Here is a 21,586-nt window from a genome sequence, read left to right as displayed (position 1 = left end):
CTCATGAATTCTTAGTTGGACATACTCATGGACAAAGATGGGAGGTATAAAAGGACTTTGGCAAAAAGATAGCAAAGTGTGCCCACTCCTATTTTACTTAGTTTAGAGAGAAGACTAAGACCAGTATTAACTGCTCCCTATACTTAGTTAAGGCACAATGATAAGGGAAGGAAATACTAAGGGATATATTAGTAAGGCTACAGGACCCTATGTTAAAGCTCTAGAACTTTAGCTCTCATAATTTTTAAATAAATCTTTTGTGTAGAAATGATGGCTTTACACAGAACACAATTTAGTGCTGATTGTTTTTTTCAGTGCACCTTTCACATCCTTGTTCCTCAGGCTGTAGATCAGAGGGTTTAACATAGGGATCACAACTGTGTAGAAAACAGAGGCCATTTTGTCTGTGTCCATTGAGTAACTCGAGCTTGGCCGGAAATACATGAACAAGAGTGTACCATGGAATATAGCCACAGAGGTTAAGTGGGAGGCACATGTGGAGAATGCTTTCCGTCTCCCTTCAGCTGAATTCATTTTAAAGATGGTCGTCATGATATAGCTGTAGGAGAAGAGGACAGTGACAATGCTGCACCCCACAATGCAGCTAAAGAAAGTGAACATTACTATCTCATTGACTGTTGTATCTGAGCAGGAAAGGGCTAGTAAAGGTGGGATGTCACAGAAAAAGTGATTGATGACATTGGAATTACAGAATGACAATCGGAAAGTGAAGCAAGTGTGGATTGCTGAATCCACCAAGCCTAAAATGTAGGCACTAGCCACTAGCTGGGTACAGACTTTCCTGGACATGGCAATTGTATAAAGAAGTGGGTTACAAATGGCTACATAACGGTCATAGGCCATGACAGCCAGCATGAGACATTCCACATCTGCAAAGGCCCCAAAAAAATACAGCTGGATGGCACATGCATTATATGGAATCTTCTTTTGCTCAGATAAGAAATCAGCCAGCATTTTAGGAGAGACAGTAGAGGAGTAGCAGACATCACAGAAAGACAGACTGCTCAGGAAATAATACATGGGTGTGTGGAGTCTGGGGTCCTTCTCAATTAGTAGAATCATCCCTAGATTGGCAAACACAGTTGTGCCATAAACCAGAAGAAACAGCACAAAGAGCACCTGCTGTACATTCTGTCCTCCAAAGAATCCTAAGAATATGAAGTCAGTAAACAATGTGTAGTTCTCAACAACCATCACGCAGGTACATGAAATCCTTGATACTGAAAAAAGGAAATGGAAGCAGAAGGTTAACATTATCTTACTGTCTTAAGAGTTTAACTACATGTCCCTTTTCATTTTCTGTTATTTTTTAAAAAAAGAGTACTTGAACTACTTAAAGTGGACTGATTCAACCGAAAATATATTCAATGTAATTCAATGCTATGAAATCATAGTTATAATGATGATATATCTTCTATTTCTATAGCACTGTACAGAGTTTGCAGCATCTTCATTCAAGTTACATCATTATTTCCATACCCACTTATATGGAAGGCATGATAATCTTTACTAAATCTGTCTTATAATTTAAGAAATGGATATCACAGGAGTTCAAGATCATGGTTGTTAAAAACAATTGGTCCAGATAATTCACATTTTTTGACAAGAAATTATTTTTTAAATTTTGTTCTTTGACCCTGTGATAGACATTTAATTAAGTTAGTGTATTGCAATATTTTCCTGCTTGATCATCCAAAATTATGCAGCAAGCAGATCTCTGGCAAATTCTTAAATATAACATTTCCCCTTTTCCCCATTAACCTGTCAGGTCCTCTCTAGCCTCAATAAAAAACCTTGGGTCCCATTGTCACAGGGATGGACAGAGTCTGTGATTCAGTGACATGGAAGAGGAACAGCCGTGTTTGTCAGAGAAGGGGATGGTTTCCATGAGCAACAGGCTGAAGTGACGAACAAGAATGTGCCAGGGTAATTATGCCTCTCTGAGAAAGTTGCTTTTACTCATGGAAAATTCTAAAGAACATTTTGGACTTAATCACAGAGATGCTGGTTCATGGGTTCAGAGAAGCAAGAAAGGATGTGTAGTTTACTGTGTACTCACTTCCTTTGCCATAGTCTACTAGAGCTTTTGTAATTTCTCTTTACAAACAGACAGGAGAAAACTCTTCAGAGTAAACCCTCATAACTTCAGACAGAGTCATGTCTGACCTCTGCTCCTCAACCCAATTTTGGTAGCTGTGTTTTTGGTTTTTTTTTTAACTTTTTTTATTTTATTCTTCTCTGAAATCTGCTAGTTCTTGGTTTAAAAAAAAGTTGATGGAGCTTCGGAGGCCAATGAATTTTAGTTCCTACTGGTATGTTTTACCCGAACCAATTAGCTCGCACATCATAGCACACCTACACTCTTTATTTCTGCAGGAACATAAGAACAGTGGAGTTTAAAGGGTAGATAAAGAACAAAAAAGTAGGACATCTCCATAATGATCTAGAGATCAAAGTACAAATCTCCTTTTTCCAAAAGGTTCTATCTCTGTTGACACACCTTTAAAAATAACATTCCTTTATTGAAAAAGAGTATTTTAAAAATATATAAAGTTATCCATTAGAGATTAATAATAACAATAAATATCCTGACTATGTTCCCAATCACTGCTTGCATTGTGTTGTATATTGATACATGTAATTAAAATGAAAGTTTTTATATAAAGTTCCATACCCTCTTTTGGTTTTATAACATGATTTTAGTAGAAATGGGAAAAAAGAATAAAGAAACTTAAAATATAAATCAGAAAATAAAAATTGTTAGTACCTGCTCCAGAATTAGCGACTTATTTCTTAGACCCAGCTCTATCTGCATAAGTGTACCGCATTGTCTCATGAATGATCTAGACTATATAACTATCACTGCATTTGGTCCCTGGGTGTTCAACACTTGGTCCTTCTGGAATAAGAGGCAGACATAATTATATAGTTTATCCATCTGATATTCTATATAGGTAGGGTGATTGAGACAGAGATACAGACTTTTTCCCCATTTTGTTGAAATTCCTAATATACATTAAAAAACTCATGCACATCCATGGGCACACAAATGCACACACACACTCTTATTAAATACATTCACAAAATAAAGATTTTTAGATAGCCAACATTAACTATAATCACACTTCATAGAAATAACCAGACTTTGTTTTACAAACTCTCATATTTTAAATTTTTGGAAAATAAGTCAAAATAAACATACTTAATATGTAAATAAATATCATGAATATAAGTATTCTTTGCTATATACACTAACTTGTTTAGTATATCCTCTGCTAGTAATCATTTGTTTCATATACAATTTCATATCACAAACAACTCATATATGGGTACAATTATGCATTCATAATTTAATATAAATAAGTTCTAAGAAATGATCCTTAAGGACAAAGATATGTGGCTTTAAGTTCAGACAATTTTGGCATTCTTACAAAATATCAGATGTTTTTTGTATATTATTTATCAGCACGTATTATCTTATATTTCATACGTTATCTCATGTCTTGAGTTGTCTCCAACAACCTCATTTTACAAATGAAGAATTGACATTCAGAAATGACAGGTAAACCTATAAAGTTTTATAGGTTTTAAGTTTTTCTTGCTCAAAAGCAATTTCTCCCAATAGATTCATGAATAATATGTAATGAAGTATAAGTTTTTAAAGTTTCTCTTTACTACTCTCATAGAATGTTATAGATGTTTATGCTAAAGCACACATTCGAAAATTCACAGAATTAGTGACCCATAGACTCATAGAATTCTAAGAGAATTGAGAGGCCATCCAAATTTCACTTTTAAAGCAAGGCAGGATTCCAAAAGTGCTTCAGGACAGAGGAGATAAAATAGCAATTGTTGCCAAATTGGGCAACAAATTGGTCTGTTTTATTTATATCAGCTGAAAACATGAACATTATTAATTTTGGTATCAAGAAAAAGCGGCATGGAGGACTGCTGTATTGTATATTTCCAGGAAGAAAATAGAAAGTAAGAAAATCAGTGTCACTGAAGTTGTACAACTGGCAACTGTGTGAGAAACTCTGTTTTGGCCATATCCAGAGCAATATTTCATAACCCATAAACCACTGCTGTATAATTATATGTGTAGTTGCTGTCTGTTCACTAAGCATCTACAATCTATTTAATCTATTTATATTTAAAGATAATGTACAATCATAATACACATTAGCTGTACATTCTGATGCTTAATTTAATTCCCACTAAACCAGTAAAAGCAAAATTTGGTTTCATAAAAACAGTAAAGGGGAGGAGATGTGGCTCAGTGATTGGGCACCAGCTTCCTACATAAGAGGATCCGGGTTCAATCCTCAGCCCCAGTACCTAAAAAAAAAAAAAAGCAGTGAAAATTAATTTGTCTATTATGTAGCATTTTATGCACACCTATGCTCCAGATAATCTCCTGTTTCTTCTGAAACCTCACCTGGGAATAAAAGGGACCCAGGTTTAATTGTTATTGCTGATTTTATTTAGTTTGTGGTTGATTTTCTCTTGTTTTCTATAAAGCTAGAACACCCAGACTAAAATCAGGGAATTTAGAATATTTCTATCTTGTGAAATAGTGATTTTTGCCACAATTTTTAATGCCTTTGCATATTTCATTGCCCTTCTTAGTGTGATGATCCCAATACTAAAACACCAAAAGTACTCCTGTGGGAAATTTTGTTGAGATGAACGTCAACCCACCTAAGTAATTGTAATATTTTTCTACCAGGTACACTCAAGAAACCTATCTGTTTGTGTTCCCCCGGAGATTTACTGCTATTATCTACTTTTCTGTATATATTTGAAGGAGATGGAGTCATCCTCGGTTACCTTCTTATTCCTTTTCTAACAAGTTTTATCCTCAGGTGCTTCCCTGTCTCCAGGGATCCCAAATTCCCTCAGGCTATGCTATATTTAGTCAGGACCCAGACTTTACCTTCCCCCAAACTTTTCCATCCATACCGTAATGTGTCATGTAGTGTAACTCCTTCTCCTACTAAAATCTGAGTTTGGAGAGTAAATACTGCTGAAAATTGGATAATCTAAAATATCTCCAAATACTCTAAGATTTTAATTGAGGACGACTATCAAAATTATAGGAATAAAACAGATTAAAGTATAATTTAAGACATCTGAGACAAACAAGAGAAAAAAATAAAACATACCTACCCAAATGATTTTCCTGTTTTCACTAATGTCCTTAACCTAATGCTATGTTGGCAATTGTCTACTTATAAATTCCTTCCTTCAGAAAATCATTGTCTGACTTCAAGGCATGGGCCATTGTGAAATAAATTGAGTGTATGAGAAAAAGGTTCATTGTCCCTCTCTGCTGGCAACAAGACTAAAGTGTCCATAGGTTGGTAATGAAACCTCTCTTCTGTAAGAAAGACTTCACATTCTTAGTAACATAAAGGATACTTATTTATTGAAAATATTCTATGAAAATTGCATGCTTTATTAGCTTTACAAACATATTTTGGAAACTTATTGTATACAAGACACTATCAGAGATTTTTAAAAAACCATAATAATGATCTCCTGCAGTTGCTTATGATCTAATAGTGTATAGACTTTGTCTTTATAAAATCTTTTAAAGATAGGATATACATAGAAAATGATCATAAAATAAGTATACATCAAGTGAATTTTCAGAAATGCAAACATCCGTATACCCAGAACCCAGATCAAAAGACAAGTTTTACCCGTACTTTTGTTAGTTTGTGGACCTCATCTTAAATTGATATCCAGTATGGTAGATAAAAATTACATGTTTTTTTAAACTACATAGGAGTTACATAATGTGTGTACTTTTTTTGTCTGGCTGCTTTTGCTCAAAATGGTGTTTGAGAAATTCCTAAATGCCATTGTGTGGTTGTAGTACATTTATTCTCATTGTAACATAATATTCCAATGTACAAATATACCATAAGTTATTTCTCTAATTTAGTGCTAGGAGAGGCAAAGTATGAGCCACAATGGCTTATAGGGACACAGTCAACCTATTCATTTATGTATGCTGATGGCTGTTTTAAAAATAAAAAGGCATATTTGAGTAGTTGTGGCGGATACTTTATGACCTGTAAAACCTAAAATATACTATATAGCTCTTTAAGAAAAAGTTTTTCAAACCCTGATTTAATGTGTTGATAGTTATTTGAGTTGTTTTCAGTTTTATGCTATTGCAAATAATGCTACTTTGAACATTTTGAACATTTTTGCAAACATTTCAGTAGACATTCATTACTTCTCTTGAGTATAAAACCAGGAATGGAATTTTTGGATCATGAGATATTCAAATGTCCAGCTATAGTAGAGTTGTCTTTATAGATTTTTTAAACAAATCAATTTTACTGAAAAATATTAACAAAGCATATAATTTATCCCAAGGATACAATCAATGGTATTTGGGATAATCTCATATTTGTGCATTCATCACTTCAATCATTTTTAGCAAATTTTCATTATTTCAATAATAATAATAGACACAAAACAGACAAACAAGAAAATTCCTCAACTTATTGTGATGCCAATTTTCACATCTACTACCAATGTGTGAGACATATAGTTGTACCACCTCCATACCAATACTTGATATTGTCTATCATTTTCATTTTAGCCATTCTAATTTAGCTAAGGTATAGGACAAAGGTTTTAATTTTTATTTACCTGAACACCATTATGTTGGATAACCATGTCTGTTAAGTGTCTATTAAAATCTAAATGTGGAATAAGAGGTCAGTTAAAGCAGCATGCTTAAAAGTACTTGCCTTTCAGCAATTTGCAACTTATTCTATCTAACACACCATCGTCATTGTAATTTCAAGTCAAATCAGCATAGAGATGCAATGCAGTCTTTTTTGAGAAATCACCCATTTAAAAAAAAAATCCATCCAATAGTGGGAAATCAACGATATGTCAAGAAAGAATGTGGCAACTGGGAGGGAATTTAGAAATAATCTAGTTTGAGCTGCTGTTTCACAAAGAGACATGTCATCCAATAAGGAAGAATGACTTAAAAACCAAGGTGATTTAAAGTGGCATTGGGTACCTATATCATAATATGCTTCTAAAGGAAGGTGTAGCAAGTTGATATTATTTATGAATTCCAAAAATAGATATTGGATTATGTTTTTAAATTGGACTTTTCCTCTGGACATACTAGATTATATTGGATTCAGAGGTTTCACTTTTACTTGATTAAATAATGATTAAGGTTTTGATTGGGTCATGTCAGCAGGAAGTTAAGTTTCCACCCCCTTGGTTGGCAGGGACTCATAGAGAAACTGCACCACAAGAAGAGAGGTTAGAGTTTTGATATTGGAGCCCTGGGAAGTAAACCCAGAGAAGCAGATAAATGAGGAAGGAAAGAAACCTCCATTATACACAGCAGAAACCCCGGCAATAGAGACAAACCATTCACCTACAGCTGGCCTTGTGGAGAGTGCAGAGCAGCTGAGCCCAGAGAGAAATGAGCCCAGGGAATAGAGGATCCCAGGAAGCCTGAAACTTTGTAGACATTGGCAGCCATCTTGCTCCAACATGTGACAATATAGAGCAGTGAGGGAAGTAGCTAGCTTTTAATGGCTTGATAACTGTAAACTTCTAGCCCAAATAAATACCCTTTATAAAAGACAACATATTTCTGGTATTTTACATCAGCACCCCGTTGGCTCACTAATACAGAGGGTTTCTAGAACAGAAAAAAAGCTGCTGCTTCTGGCTTTAGCATAAGGCTGCCCAGTTACTGGATCATTATTATTATTGTTCTATTATTACAAGGGTAATTAAACAGTCTAATAAGTATGTACCTGCCTTTTGCTTTTTTACACATATAATCAAATCTACCGTAAGTACGACATTCTAATATTTTGGTATTACAGTGCCAAGTCTTAAGGAATGAGTCATGATAGAGGAACATAGACATAATTTTAACCAACTACAGTCATTGATTTTTTTAAAAAATTATTGAAGTGTATCACTCATACATAAACATACATAGACAGTAAGTGTATAGTAATACTTGCGAACTTAAAAAACAAACATGTATAACATCATACAGGACTCTCATAACTCACCTTACCACCAATACCTTGCATAGTTGTTAAAACTTTTTAAAATAATAATTAAAGAGCATTGTCAAAAGATTACTACTAACCAAAGTATTTTCCTGCAACCCACCCTATTATTATTATTGTCTTTATATCATTCATCTATGAACATACATAAAAAATAAGGGCATAGTAAAAGTTGTGAACTTACAAAACAAACATGCATAACATTAAACAGGGTTCCCATACATCAACATACCTTGCATTGTCATGAGATATGTTACAAATTATGAAAGAATACTGTCAAAATTTTACTACCCCCACCCTAGCGCCAACCATAGGTTAGGTAAAAGTGACAGAAGAGGCATGTGTAGAAAGGACACATCTGAGTCCAACTCCATCACACACAGGAACACAAATTCCAAAGTAGGGCCCAATGACAAGGTGCTGAACTCCAGAGCCAACTGTCATGACCGTAGAACCTGTGTGTCTCTGGAGTCCTCAGGAGCACGGGTAACTGGGGTTGTATCTACTCTTGTGACTAGTAATGGAAGAAATTGTAGCACTGATATGGAGAAAGTGGCCACAGTAGTTGCTGAGGGCAGGGAGAGGGAAGAAGAGATGTGATGCGGGGGCGTTTTCAGAACTTGGAGTTGTCCTAAATGATATTGCAGGAACATAGGCTGAACATAATATATTCTGCCATAATCCACTGAATGGACTGGGGGAGAGTGTAAACTACAATGCAAACTATTATCCATGTGGTGCAGCAGTGCTCCAAAATGTATTCACCAAATGTAATGAATGTGTTACAATGATGAAAGAGGTTGTTGATGTGGGAGGAGTGGGGGTGGTGTGGTGTGTGGGGTATATGGGAACCTCTTATATTTTTTAATGTAACATTTTTTGTGACTTACGTATCTTCAAAAAATACAATTAAAAATAAACAAATGAAAATCTTACTACTAATTATAGTCCTTATCTTACATTTGGCATGTTTTCCCCCAACCCACCTTATTATTATTTTTAAATATATTTTTTATGACAGAAGCTATAGACTTATCATGCACAAGCAAACCCCCCCCCCCCCCATCAACACACAGTACTGTGTTGGAACATTTGTTACAGATTAGGTAATAACATCTGATTATTACCATGTCCATAGTGCACACTTGGCTCACATTTTCCATACTGCCCCATTATCAACACAGTACATCTTTGGCATAGATACAAGACTGTTATATTATTACTGCTAACCACAGTCCATAGGTCACTCCAGTTGTATTTTTCCCATGCTTCTTGACATTCCCAACACCCTGCAGTAGTGATGTACATTTGCTCTAGCTCACAAAGGACACTCTTGCATCTGTACCATCTCCACAATTCTCATTCACCTCTTGGTTTACTGTGCTATTCGGCTCCTAGATTATTCTCTAGCATTCTGTCAAATGGCATTTATTTACCTAGACTATCATTTTCAGCCGTGCCCCCATTTAAAAAATAGCTGTTACTCACTATGTGCTAACATCCACTCTATACATTTCCATATTTTTACAGTAAAGCTTATTAAAATGCCTACATTCATTAAACATCAATAGTCCATTTCAGTCCTCCTCTTATCTTCTTTAAGAATCCACCACGTATCACCAGGTCTTGAAGATATTTTGCTAAAATTTCTTCTAGAAGATTTATGGTTCTTCCTTTTATCTTTAGCTTTTTAATCCATATGAGCCAATTTTTGGATAAGGTGTGAGATAGGATCCTCTTTCCTTCTTTCAGCTATGGATATCCCGTGATTTCAGCACCATTTGTTGAATGGACTGTTCTGCCTGAGCTGTGTGGGTTTGACAGTCTAGTCACAAATCATTTGACCTTACATGTGAGGGACTGTTTCTGAACAATCAATTTGGTTTCATTGGTCTATGTTTCTGTCTATTCCAGTACCATGATGTTTTTACCACTGTAGCTAGGTAATATGATTTAAAGTCTAGAGATGAAGGTTTGCTTTTCCTTTTTATGATGTTTCTGGCTATTCAGGACCCCTTAACCTTTCAAATAAACATGATAATCATATTTTCATTTTTTTAATGCTGGTTGAATTTTTATTGGGTTTGCATTGAATCTATATGTCAATTTGAGTAAATTGATGTCTTAATGAAATTTAGTCTTCCAATCTATAAGCATAGAATGTTATTCCAGTTCTTTAGGCCTTTTTTTATTTCTTTTAACACTGAGTTGCAATTTTCTGCATACAAGTGTTTATATCATTGGTTAAGTTTATTCCTCTTTAAGTTTGATCTGTCATATTTTATTTTTCCCTCTTTTTTGACACTCTTGGTTACTTTTATTGATATAATCTTATTTTCTATACTCTCTTCCAGGCCCTGTCTCCTGTCTTTTCTTTTCGGGCTCTAACACCTTTAGTAATACCATTAGTATTTCCTGAAAATCTGGTCCCTTGCTTAGAAATTCTCAGTTTCTTTACATCTGTGAATATTCTAATCTCACCCTCATTTTGAAAGAAAGTCTTGCTGGATATAAGATTCTTGGTTGGAAGTTTTTCTCTTGTAGTATGTTAAATATATCAGAGCACTGTCTTATTGCCTCCATGGTTTCTGATGAGAAATCAGGACCTAATCTTATTGGGTATCCCTTCTATATTATGCATTGCTTTTCTCTTGCTGTTCTTAGAATTCTCTCTTTGTCTTTGGCATTTGACATTCTGATTAGATGTGTCTTGGAGTTGGTCTATTCAGATTTTTTCAAATAGGAATAAGTTATGCTTCTTGGGTATGGATATCTATGTCCTTCAATAGGATTGGTAAATTTTCTACCATTATTTCTTCAAATATTCCTTCTGCCCCTTTTTCCTTCTCTTCTCCTTCTGGGACACCCATGACACATATGTTTGCATGTCTTTTGCTGTCATTTAGTTCCCTTAGACCCTGTTCAATTTTTTTACATTCTTTTTTCATCTGTTCTTTTATATGTTCACTTTCAGAGGTCATTTCTTCAAGCTTATCAATCCTTTCTTCTTCCTCCTCAATTCTGCTATTATATGGTTCCAATGTTTGCTTAATTTCATTTATTGCACCTTTCATTCCTATAAGATCTGCTATTTTTCTATGCATGCTTTCAAATTCATCTTTGTGCTCATCCAGTGTCTTCTTATTATCTTAATTTCTTTAGCCATCTCACTGAATTTGTTAAGGAGATTTGTTTGAACATTTATGATTATTTGTCTTAACTCCTTTATGTCATCTGGAGGCTTATCTTATTCCTTTAACTGGGCCATATCTTCCTTTTCTTGGTGTGGATTGTAATTTTTTGTTGGTGTCTTGGCATCTGACTTACTAGAGCATTTACCTTGGGTGCAGTTTTTCTCTTTAGCTTAGGCCTTCCTGCCCTTTCTTCCTTGCTGGTTTTGCAGTAGGAGTCAGGGATATAGTTGGCATTATATGCTGTGGAGGTTCAAGCTGCCCTCATTGCTCCAGGGACCAATGAATCTTCTCCCAACTTTCTCCTTTGCCAGGGTTAGGGACAGAGTCACAGCTTTTTGGAATAATCCAAGTTGTACAGGCCTATCCTGTAGTTGCCCAGAGAGACTGGTGAAGTTTCATGTCCCTTTCTCCCCTCCCTGGGATGGGGATGGAGCTGCAGGTATGGGCAGTAATCTATGTAGTGTGGGTCCCAAATGACTGCAGTTGCCCCATTAGACTTCTCATTATTCATTCTGTGCCAGTCAAAGGTACCTGAAGTTACCTGGTTAGGGTGGTGTAAAGCCTGCCAGCCTGCCTCCCTAGCCTATGGCTGCAAGCCAATCTGGTTGAAAGAAACTGGTTTCACTACTGTGATTTTGGTTTAGCCTGGCTTCCCCTCATGCTGGGCATGGGGTCAAAATAGTAGCCACTGGCCTCTTTCTGATGTGGACAGATCCAGACCCCAGCTTTTCCCAGAGTTATACCTTAGCCAGCCGAGTCCATTCATCAGTAAACGAAATTGATGGCCAACCATCTCTTCTTCCCCTGCTTTTGGGAAGTGGAGCTTCAAATTCCAGTCACAGGATAATCACCGGCCTCCTCAGTTTGGCTGACCTCCTACTTTGAACTTCAATATATTTAAACAATGTTTTCTACCATGCTGCTGCTCAAAAGTAAGATTTCCAAAAGACTGTGGGTTAATTGAGAAAATTAAAGTTCTCATTAACACCTTTTTTTTCCCCCAAATGAGCGTTTTTCCACCATCACACTTCCCCTGAATATATTACAGAGATCCACTAAGACATGCCATTTGGAAAAGTGTAGCTGATTCTTGGGCTTTATTTCCAATGTTTTCACATAAGACATTTTAAAAGAATGGCTAAATAACCTAAGACACTTGACTTTTAGCATGCACAATTATAATAAATAATTAAGAGTGTCCTTGAATCTTGGCAGGTTTTTCAAATATATGTCCATATCCATGTCTTCTTTTTATTTATTTATTTATTATTTATTTATTTATTTTCTCTCGCTTTATTTTTTTAATGTTACATTCAAAAAATATGAGGTCCCTACATACCCCCCACTCCCCTAACCCCACTCCTCCCAAATCAACAATCTCTTTCATCATCATGGGATATTCATTGCATTTGGTGAGTACATTTTGGAGCACTGCTGACCACATGGATAATGGTTTATATTGGAGTTTAAACTCTCCCCCATTCCACACAGTGGGCCATGACAGGACATACATTGTCTAGCATCTGTCCCTGCAGTACCCTCCAGGACAACTCCAAGTCCTGATAATGCCCCCACATCATATCTTTTCTTCCCTCTCCCTACCCTAAATAGCTACCATGGCCACCTTCTCCACATCAATGCTACAATTTCTTCCATTACTAATCACAATAGTTCCATAGTAGAATATCAGTAAGTCCACTCTAATCCATACTCTATTCCTCCATCCTGTGGACCCTGGGCTGGTTATGCCTACTCCACCTCTATATTGAGAGGGGGCTTAGATTACACATGGATGATGGATGCAATTCTCCTACTTGCAGTTGTAGGCATTCTTGGTGTGGTGGTTGACTTTGTCTTCTTAATAAACAGCTGCCAGTGTTTCAATATCAGAAAACTTGAACAGAGACAGATGAAGTAAGTAAATTCCAGGAAATAACCCAAATGAGTATTTTATGCATCCACTAATTTAGTTTCCACATCCAAATTATGTACTTTTATTTACTTTCTCACAAGCTATAAAAAATATATTAAGGCTTATACTATTCAATTAGTTTTGTTTTCCCTGACATCTAATAAGTATTTTAAAATATATTGGGGTACATGATTCTTTTGCCCCTATTATTTGAACCTATAGTTAGCCCTAGAGTTGATAGGTCTATGTTCAAGAAATGTAAATCTTTGGGCCATCCATGTGCCAGCTGGGCACTGAATCTCAGCAGAGTTGCAACATTTTCTTCCCAGTTCTTTGGACTCACCCAGGACAACTAACAAGGAGATGATGGTGGACAAAGACAATCTCAAGGAACAGAGAAATCTGCAACTGCAAGGAAGAAAGTCCAATCCATCTGTCCCATGGCATCTAAGCCCCCTCTCAATTAGAGGCAGTATGGGCATCACCATAACAGAATCTTCAGGATTGGGGAATGAACAATGGACTAGAGTAGATTGAATGCTATTTTACTATAGACTTACTCTGATTCTAGCAATTGAAGAACTTTTATCATCATTGCAGAGGCAGTGGCCACTGGGCCACTGGAGGTTCTGAGGGTAGAGAGAGGGAAAAATACGTGCAATTTGGGGACTTTCTCAGACTTGGAATTTCTCCTGAATAACATTTCAATGATAGATACAAGCCATTATATATCTTGTCGTAACTTACAAAAATTTATGGGAGAGAGTAAAAACTATAATCCACACTTAGTGGCAATGCTCCAAAATATGTTCACCAATTGTAACAAATGTACCACACTAATGAAGAATGCTGTTAATATGGGAAAATGTGGGAGGGGTAGGGAGCAGGCCATATGGGAAGTCCCCCATATTTTTAATGAAATATTTATGTTATCTAAGTATCTTTAAAAAATAAAAATGTATACATTAAAAATAAATAAATAAAATGTATTTGGGGGAGCATATGTGACTCAAGAGGTTGAACACCTACTACACATTTGAGATTTCCCAGGTTAAGTTCCTGGTGCCTCATAAAAGACAAGTACAACAACAAATAAACAAACAAACAAAAGAAACATCTCAGGGTTTTTTGGCTCAGTGGTTGAGTGCTGGCTTCCCATACACAAAGTCCTGGGTTCAATTCCTGACCCCAGTAACTCAAAAAAAAAAAAAAAAAAAAACGTATTGGGAGTGTTTGTTTTATTATTTATTTGTTTGTTTTCACATACTGTAACACAAGTGTTATGCAAGTACTTAAGATAACAGGAATGAAGTTGCCATTGAACACAGAATGCTCACAAAATCAACATAGGTGATGCTTCAACAAGCACTAATAGATGCAATGATTCTTTGAGGATGGACCTTTATGAACCAGAAAGAGGGAGCATTTAATTAGGGCTGAGAGGGAGGAAAAATAGAAGAAAAGCTTCCTGAAGGAAGTGACAAATTTAGGAATTATAGCAAAAGTACTATTTTACAAGGACTCAGCTTTGCTATTTATAACCAAGTCCTATTGAATTTCATTTCCTCTAAAAAAGGATAGTCCAAACAACCTTAGGATACCTAATTAGCAAATTCTCTAACTAGAACTCTTTCCTCTCTGCAATTTGTCTTTACTCATTATTTATATCTGAAAATAAGTCTTCATTCCAAATAAACGTTTCTTCCCTGCACACTGGATTTAGACATACTGCTTTGAATTCTGACATTTTAATTTTGTGTTTTGTATTTTGGTGTGAATTATTTGTATGATTTAGTTAAGGTTTTTCATTTCCAGTAGATTATGTGACTTGTTATTATAGAAATGTTTAGATTTACCATAAAATACAGAGCACCTAAAAGTTCAACAGGCATGTAGCAAACATTAAGTAATTATTAGGAAATTCAAGTAATATGCAAAACCAGGTTAGACAAATGAAAATTTGGCAAAATAAGAAGATTGGAAAGTTCTCTAAAAATAGTGTACCTTAATTAAACAGAAAGAAGGCATATAATGATGTGTGACATATAAAGGAAGCTATAAAATAGGATACCATTAGAGATTAGTAGAAATATTTGTATTAAAGAATTTGAGACAACTGTATAATATTTTATGATTTGAGAAATAAAACTATGCATATGTGTCTGTGTGTGTACATGTATATATATATATATACATATGTGTGTAAATATATATATATATTTAAAACAATCTTTATTTTTAATTCTTTCCAGGCACTCTTTCCATTCTTGATCCATAGGCTACAAATTAGGGGTTTGACATTGTAATCACAAATATGTAAAACAAGGGGATCTTTTTGTCATCATCCGGTGAGTAGGAAGACTGGGCCAAAAATTCATGAAGATCATAGTTCTCTGCAAAATTGCCACAATAGTGAAATGGGACATGCAGGTGGTGAAAGCTTGGAAATTACCCTAAGCCAAGTGGATCTTTACAATTGAGAAGATAATGTAACAATAAGGCACTAGAACTTCTGATATGGTAGTCAGTTCAATGAAGATAAAAAGGATGAATAATACCAAATCATTGATTTCTTTATCAGAACAAGAAAGGAGGTAAAAATGAAGTAAGGCAAAGATGAAATGATTACTCTTATTTGAACCACAGAAACATAAATGGAATGCTAATATCATATGTGTCAGATCATGCGTCATTCACACCAGGTAAAACCCAGCCATGAGCATGGAGCAGAGCCTGCTGGACATTTTGTACCTATCAAAAGCAAGCACTGCCAGTAGGAGACACTCAGAATCTGCAAAGATACAGAAGATGAAGAATTAAGAACACAAACAAATAAGGAACTGATTTGTTCTTGGTAAAAAGGTCCACAAGCACCTCGGACCCAATTGTTGTGGAATAGTGGAGGTCACAGAAGGAAAGGTGTCTGAGGAAAAAGTACAATGGTGGGTGAAGCTGGGAATACAGTCTAATTAGAATGAGCATGTATTAGTCAGCCAAAGGGGTGCTGATGTAAAATACCAGAAATTGGTTGGTTTTTATAAAGGGTATCCAGACCATAAATCATAAGTTACTTCCCTCACCAAAGTCTATTTTCATGTGTTGGACCGTGATGGCTGCTGAAGTCTGCGAGGGTTCAGGCTTCCCGGGTTCCTCTGGGCTCAGTTCATCTGTTTTCTCCATAAGGTCAGCTATAGACAATAAGGTTCTCTACACTTTGCCTCACTCCACAAGCTCAGCTATAGATTGTCAAACAGCTCTGTCTCTTTCCCCGGGGCTCCAGTTTAAGACTTCAGCATCAAACTCTAACATCAAAACTTCACATTAAGTACCCTCAACTCTATCTTTTGCCATGACTTTTAGTTGTGAGACCCCACACACCAAAGGGTGAGGACTCAATGCCCTACTGGCACAAGATGTTTACATAATTACTTAATCAAGTAAACCTATGAATCCAATAAAACTATGAATCCCAGAGGAAAAGATCAACTTACAAACATAGTCCAATATTTATTTTTGGAATTCATTAATATTATCAAACTGCTACAGAGCATTTCAGAGTTTCCAGAACATTAATGGAATAAGCAACCAGAATATGACAAATAGGGTTAGTAGTTACTACCAAGAAAAGGAATTCAGTTAAGGTAGAGAAATTTCCCCTGCCTATTCTCCTTTGTTCTTTTTCTAAAATGTTGACGACGTGATGAAGAAATAGTTGATCCATATTTAACTATCTGGACATCCACACGCTATTGTCTATAAAGCAGAAAGTGCTATTTTTCTCTAAATTTGCTTATTTATCCTCAAAAATACTCTGAAAAATATGACTCTTAAAGAAGCATAGTTTTCTGATTGAAAAAATATTCAAGTCTGAGATAGGAAGTTAAGAAACATTGATTCTAAACATAGACGTCATTCATGAGATATGCTTGCCTCTATTGCCTTTTCACAGGCAGAAGACTTGAACTGAAAGCTCACTTCATATCTACAACTAAACTAATGTGAAGTAAACACCAAATCTAAGTAAACAAGGCAAAATGGTACAGTACTAAACATCTCATATATTTGATAATAAATAAACAAATGGACAATGTAAGTGATCACATTTATTTCATTCTTCACGAAACAAGAATGATTTAAAAAATTCAGCAAAAATGAGCATATTACCAATAGTGATACTGTATATAAATTATTAAATATAAATTATTGTGTCAGAGTTTTTGGTTTATGGTGTTTTAATGTTTACTGAAACTTGAGGCATGCTTTATTGAACTTTACTACCATTTTTTCCCCCTTATTTTTCCCTGTGTTGGCTCCCTTGTCTGTTTACTTGTTGTTGTTTTTTAATAATTCATTTTTTTTAATTTATTTCTCCCCCCTCCCCCCCCCCCAGTTGTCTGCTATCTGTGTCCGTTCGCTGTGTGTTCTTCTGTGACTGCTTCTATCCTTATCAGTGGCACGGCGAATCTGTGTTTCTTTTTGTTGCATCATCTTGTTGTGTCAGCTCTCTGTGTGTGCAGCACCATTCTTGGGCAGGCTGCACTTTCTTTTGTGCTGGGCAGCTCTCCTTATGGGGTGCACTCCTTGCACGTGAGGCTCCCCTATGCGGGGGACACCACTGCGTGGCACGGCACTTCTTGCATGCATCAGCACTGCACATGGGCCAGCTCCACATGGGTCAAGGAGGCCCTGGGGTTTGAACTGCGGACCACCCATGTAGCAAGCAGACACCCTAGCCATTGGGCCAAGTCTGCTTCCCTGCTCCTTATTTGTTCCTTGTTTTTGTTCATTGTCTTCTCATTGTCTGCTTGTTGTCTGTTTGTTTGCTTTTTTCTTTTGGGAGACACCAAGAACCAAACCTGGAACTTCCGATGTAGGAGGCAGTTGCTCAAATGCTTGAGCCATATCAGCTCCCTACTATCATTTTTCATCAGTTTTTTCCCACAGCACTTAAAACCTAAATGTATAGCTGACATGACAAAGTCTCTTAACAAACTAACAAAAATTTGATAAAGAAGTGGGAACAATAGATTATTTTTCTTTTCTTTTGAGCTGCCAGGGCCAGAGATTCATCTCAATACCATGTATGGAGAAAGCCAGCACTCAGCACTCAACCACTGAGCCACATTAGCGCCTCTGAGTTGTTTTTTTTTTTTTTCTTTTGCTAGCTTGTTTTCTGTTTTTGTTTTTAGGAGGCACTAGGGACCAGGGACGAACCCAGTGCCTCTCATGTGGGAAGCAGGCTCTCAACCATTTGAGCCACATATATTCCCAACAACAGAATTTAGCACATATATTTGCATCTTTTTAGATTTTACATTGACTTTTCTAGTAAAAATTAAAATTGAAAGGGGGACAATAAATATTTTGTAAATACATAGGATTCCATTTCTTATATATGTGTGTGTTTGGGTTTATATGTTTGTATGATATGTTTTATCTCTCTGTTTATACATGAAAATTAGAATGTGGGGTTCTTTCTGATTTTAATTTTTTCTAGAATTAAGTATTGTCATATGTTGTCCACATGGACTTGAATTTGCACATATTTACACACATTGGTTCTTGCAATGTAGAACCTCAATTAAAAAACTGAATCTTGGTTAAAATATTCAATAATAAAATCTATGCTTCACACTAATGAGGTCAATCAAATTCACATAGCCCCAGTAAGAAAATATTGTTTGGTCATTAGATTTCAGAATTTATTTAATGGCATAAGTAGGTATAAAATAATTCACTAAAAATTCCTCATTACTTGATCCCACAATTTTCTTTAAAATTAAATGGTTTTTTTTCCCTATTCTTTAGATTTGGCAACTCAGAACTCTGCCTGAGTTGAGCAAATCTTTATCTCCATGCATCTGGTAGGTGAACAAGAGACATATCACCTTTTATTTTTACCTAATGGAATTTGGGATTTAACTCTCTAAAGTCTCTGCCTGCTTACTTCTGTGTCAGGCAAACATGAGATAAATTAGATTTCTGATTCTGTGTTTTTCCCACAGTGAAAGCTGCAACAACTTTAGCAAAGACTGAATTTTTAATTCTTCACTCTTGTCACCTAATTGATCCAAGTCAGGAAGGGAACAGAAATGATTTTAATATGATGCTTCATTACATAATATCTTACTCTCCTCCTCCAATCCAAGGAGACATCTGATGAAATTCATTAGATTCTGTTTAAAGACTAATTCATTTTTCATTGTTCATCCTTTTTATTCCATTTATGAAAGAGTCTGTTTCACGTCCCCATTTAGAGATCGTATAATTCTTCAATGTTTATCTTAAATGCGACTTTTTCCTTAAGTATGTCTGATTGCCTTTTCCCAATCACGTGCAATCCACACTCTTCAATGATTTTATGAAAGCATAGCATCCACTACTGTTTTAATGTCACAGCTTCTAAAACAAATAACATAAAAATGTTCATCTTAATAAGTGAATATTTATTGGCTCGTGGTTTTGAGGCTAAAGGAAGTGCAAAAGTGAGGTGTCAGCAAGGTGGTGCTTTTTCCAAAGACTGACATTCTGTGGCTAGTTGCAGGAGAAACTTGGTCCTTAGCTGTTGTGTCACATGGCAATGCACATGGAAGCCTTTCCTGGCTTCTATGTCCTTTTGATTCTCACTTTGCCTATAAAGGACTCTAGAATTTGGATTAACACCCAAAATGATTCAATGGGGCCATATCATAATTGAAATAACATCTTTAAGAGATCTTAATTGCCAAGGACCCACACATATGAGAATGTAGACCAAGATGAAGAACATATCCATCTAGAACCCAAAACAACGTATTCTTCCCAGAGCAAAGTTTACTAATGCCATGACAATATCCCAAAAGCCTTATGTCATTTCAGTAACAATGCTAAGCACAAAGTCTCATCAAAATTAGTTATGAGTGTGATCCATTCTGGGGCAAAATTCCTTTCTATGGACTTGTGAATCTTAGAAAATAAGCTATGTACTTCCAATAGGAAATTCTGGAACAGACATAGGATAGACATTTGCATTCCAAAAGGGAAAAAATGGAAGGAACACAAGGGTCACATATCCCAAAGAATTTGAACCCAGAAGTGCAAACTTTATTAGTTTTTCAGGTCTCAAAGTCATCTATGGATCAATATATTGTCCTCCAGTCTTGAAAGAGTGGCAGCCCTACTCTTCCAAAAGCTTGTGCTGCAGCAATGCTGTCCCTGAATAGTAGGGTGAAGGACCTACTTTCTCCAAGCACTGGGATAAAGGGATTAGTTTCCACAAATGCCAGTACACATTCCCCATGCTCTCTGAGCCTTGAGTCAGCAGCTAGGCTCTCTGAAAATGCTAGGACACAGGCCCCACAATTTCTGCACATTGGAGTTACAGCACTGTCCCTGGCAAGGAGGGCGCAAAATCTGATCCCTCCCAGCACTGTGATAGAAATGGCCTGCCCAATTTGAACTGAGGAGCAACCTGTCCTTTCTACACACATGAATGAACCCAATGTCTTGGCTTAAGGAAATCTCTTCAGTCAAGATCTAGAATTCCATAACTTTGGTCTTGAAGTCATTCCTTCTTTAATTCATTTTCTTTGTCTCTTTCACTCTCAGTTGACTGTGGTTTTGCTCATACAAATTTCATAAAAACCTCATTGACTTTGTGTAAAGTTCACAGGGATCCAAACCATCAGACAGAAGAACTTTCCACAGATCCTTTTGGGACCTAAAACACCAATCCTGACATTCACTGAAATAGCTGACTAGATCCATGTCCATTCACAACCTACTTGGCAAAGGATCTTTCAGTTAAAGCATCACATGGAGCCATATTTTCTGGGGACTCTCTTCCTGAGAGCTCAGGAAGGTCCCTGATAGAGTTGTTTCCAATTTTTAAAGCAAAGCTCTTGTATGATATTTGGTTTAGCAACTGGGAAAGTAAAACAATTTTTGGTACCAGAAAGTGGGATGCCCCCATTACACTACTGGATAGACTCAGAACTTTCCAACCCTCACTTTCTGGTTTCTTTGAGAATAAGAATTCAGTTCTCAGTTTATTCCCTTCCTTGCATTTTACTATAAGCTAGCTACAAGGAGGAGTTTGGATACACCATCTACACCTAACTCGGAAATCTTCTCAGCTAAATATTCAAGTTCATCACTTATAAGTTTTACTTTCAAACCAACATCCAGAACACAATTTGCCAAGTTCTTGGCCAATTTATAACAAGTATTGTCTTTCTTCCAATTTACAATAACACATTAATAATTCTCTTCTGAGACCTCATTGGAAGTAACTTTAGTCCAAAGCTATTTTCACATTTTTTGATATTATACAAAGCATCCTACTTTCCAGTACCAAACACTGTTTTACTTTCCCAACTGTTAAAACAAATACCATACAATAG

At 36.0% G+C, this 21,586-nt stretch overlaps 1 protein-coding gene across 1 annotated transcript; it reads right to left on the bottom strand.

Moving 5' to 3' along the window:
• Positions 1–276: 276 nt before the first annotated feature.
• On the bottom strand, positions 277–1,215 carry LOC101411510 (olfactory receptor 5AR1-like). Its single transcript, XM_004466639.2, has one exon. The coding sequence runs from the start codon at positions 1,213–1,215 to the stop codon at positions 277–279; it is 939 nt and encodes a 312-aa protein (XP_004466696.2).
• Between the last annotated feature and the right edge of the window lie 20,371 nt (positions 1,216–21,586).

This window comes from Dasypus novemcinctus, chromosome 10 (genome assembly GCF_030445035.2).
Source record: "Dasypus novemcinctus isolate mDasNov1 chromosome 10, mDasNov1.1.hap2, whole genome shotgun sequence".
Classification (NCBI taxonomy): Eukaryota; Metazoa; Chordata; class Mammalia; order Cingulata; family Dasypodidae; genus Dasypus; species Dasypus novemcinctus.
Note: the sequence above shows the minus strand (reverse complement) of the source record. Positions and strands in the feature narration are given on the sequence as shown.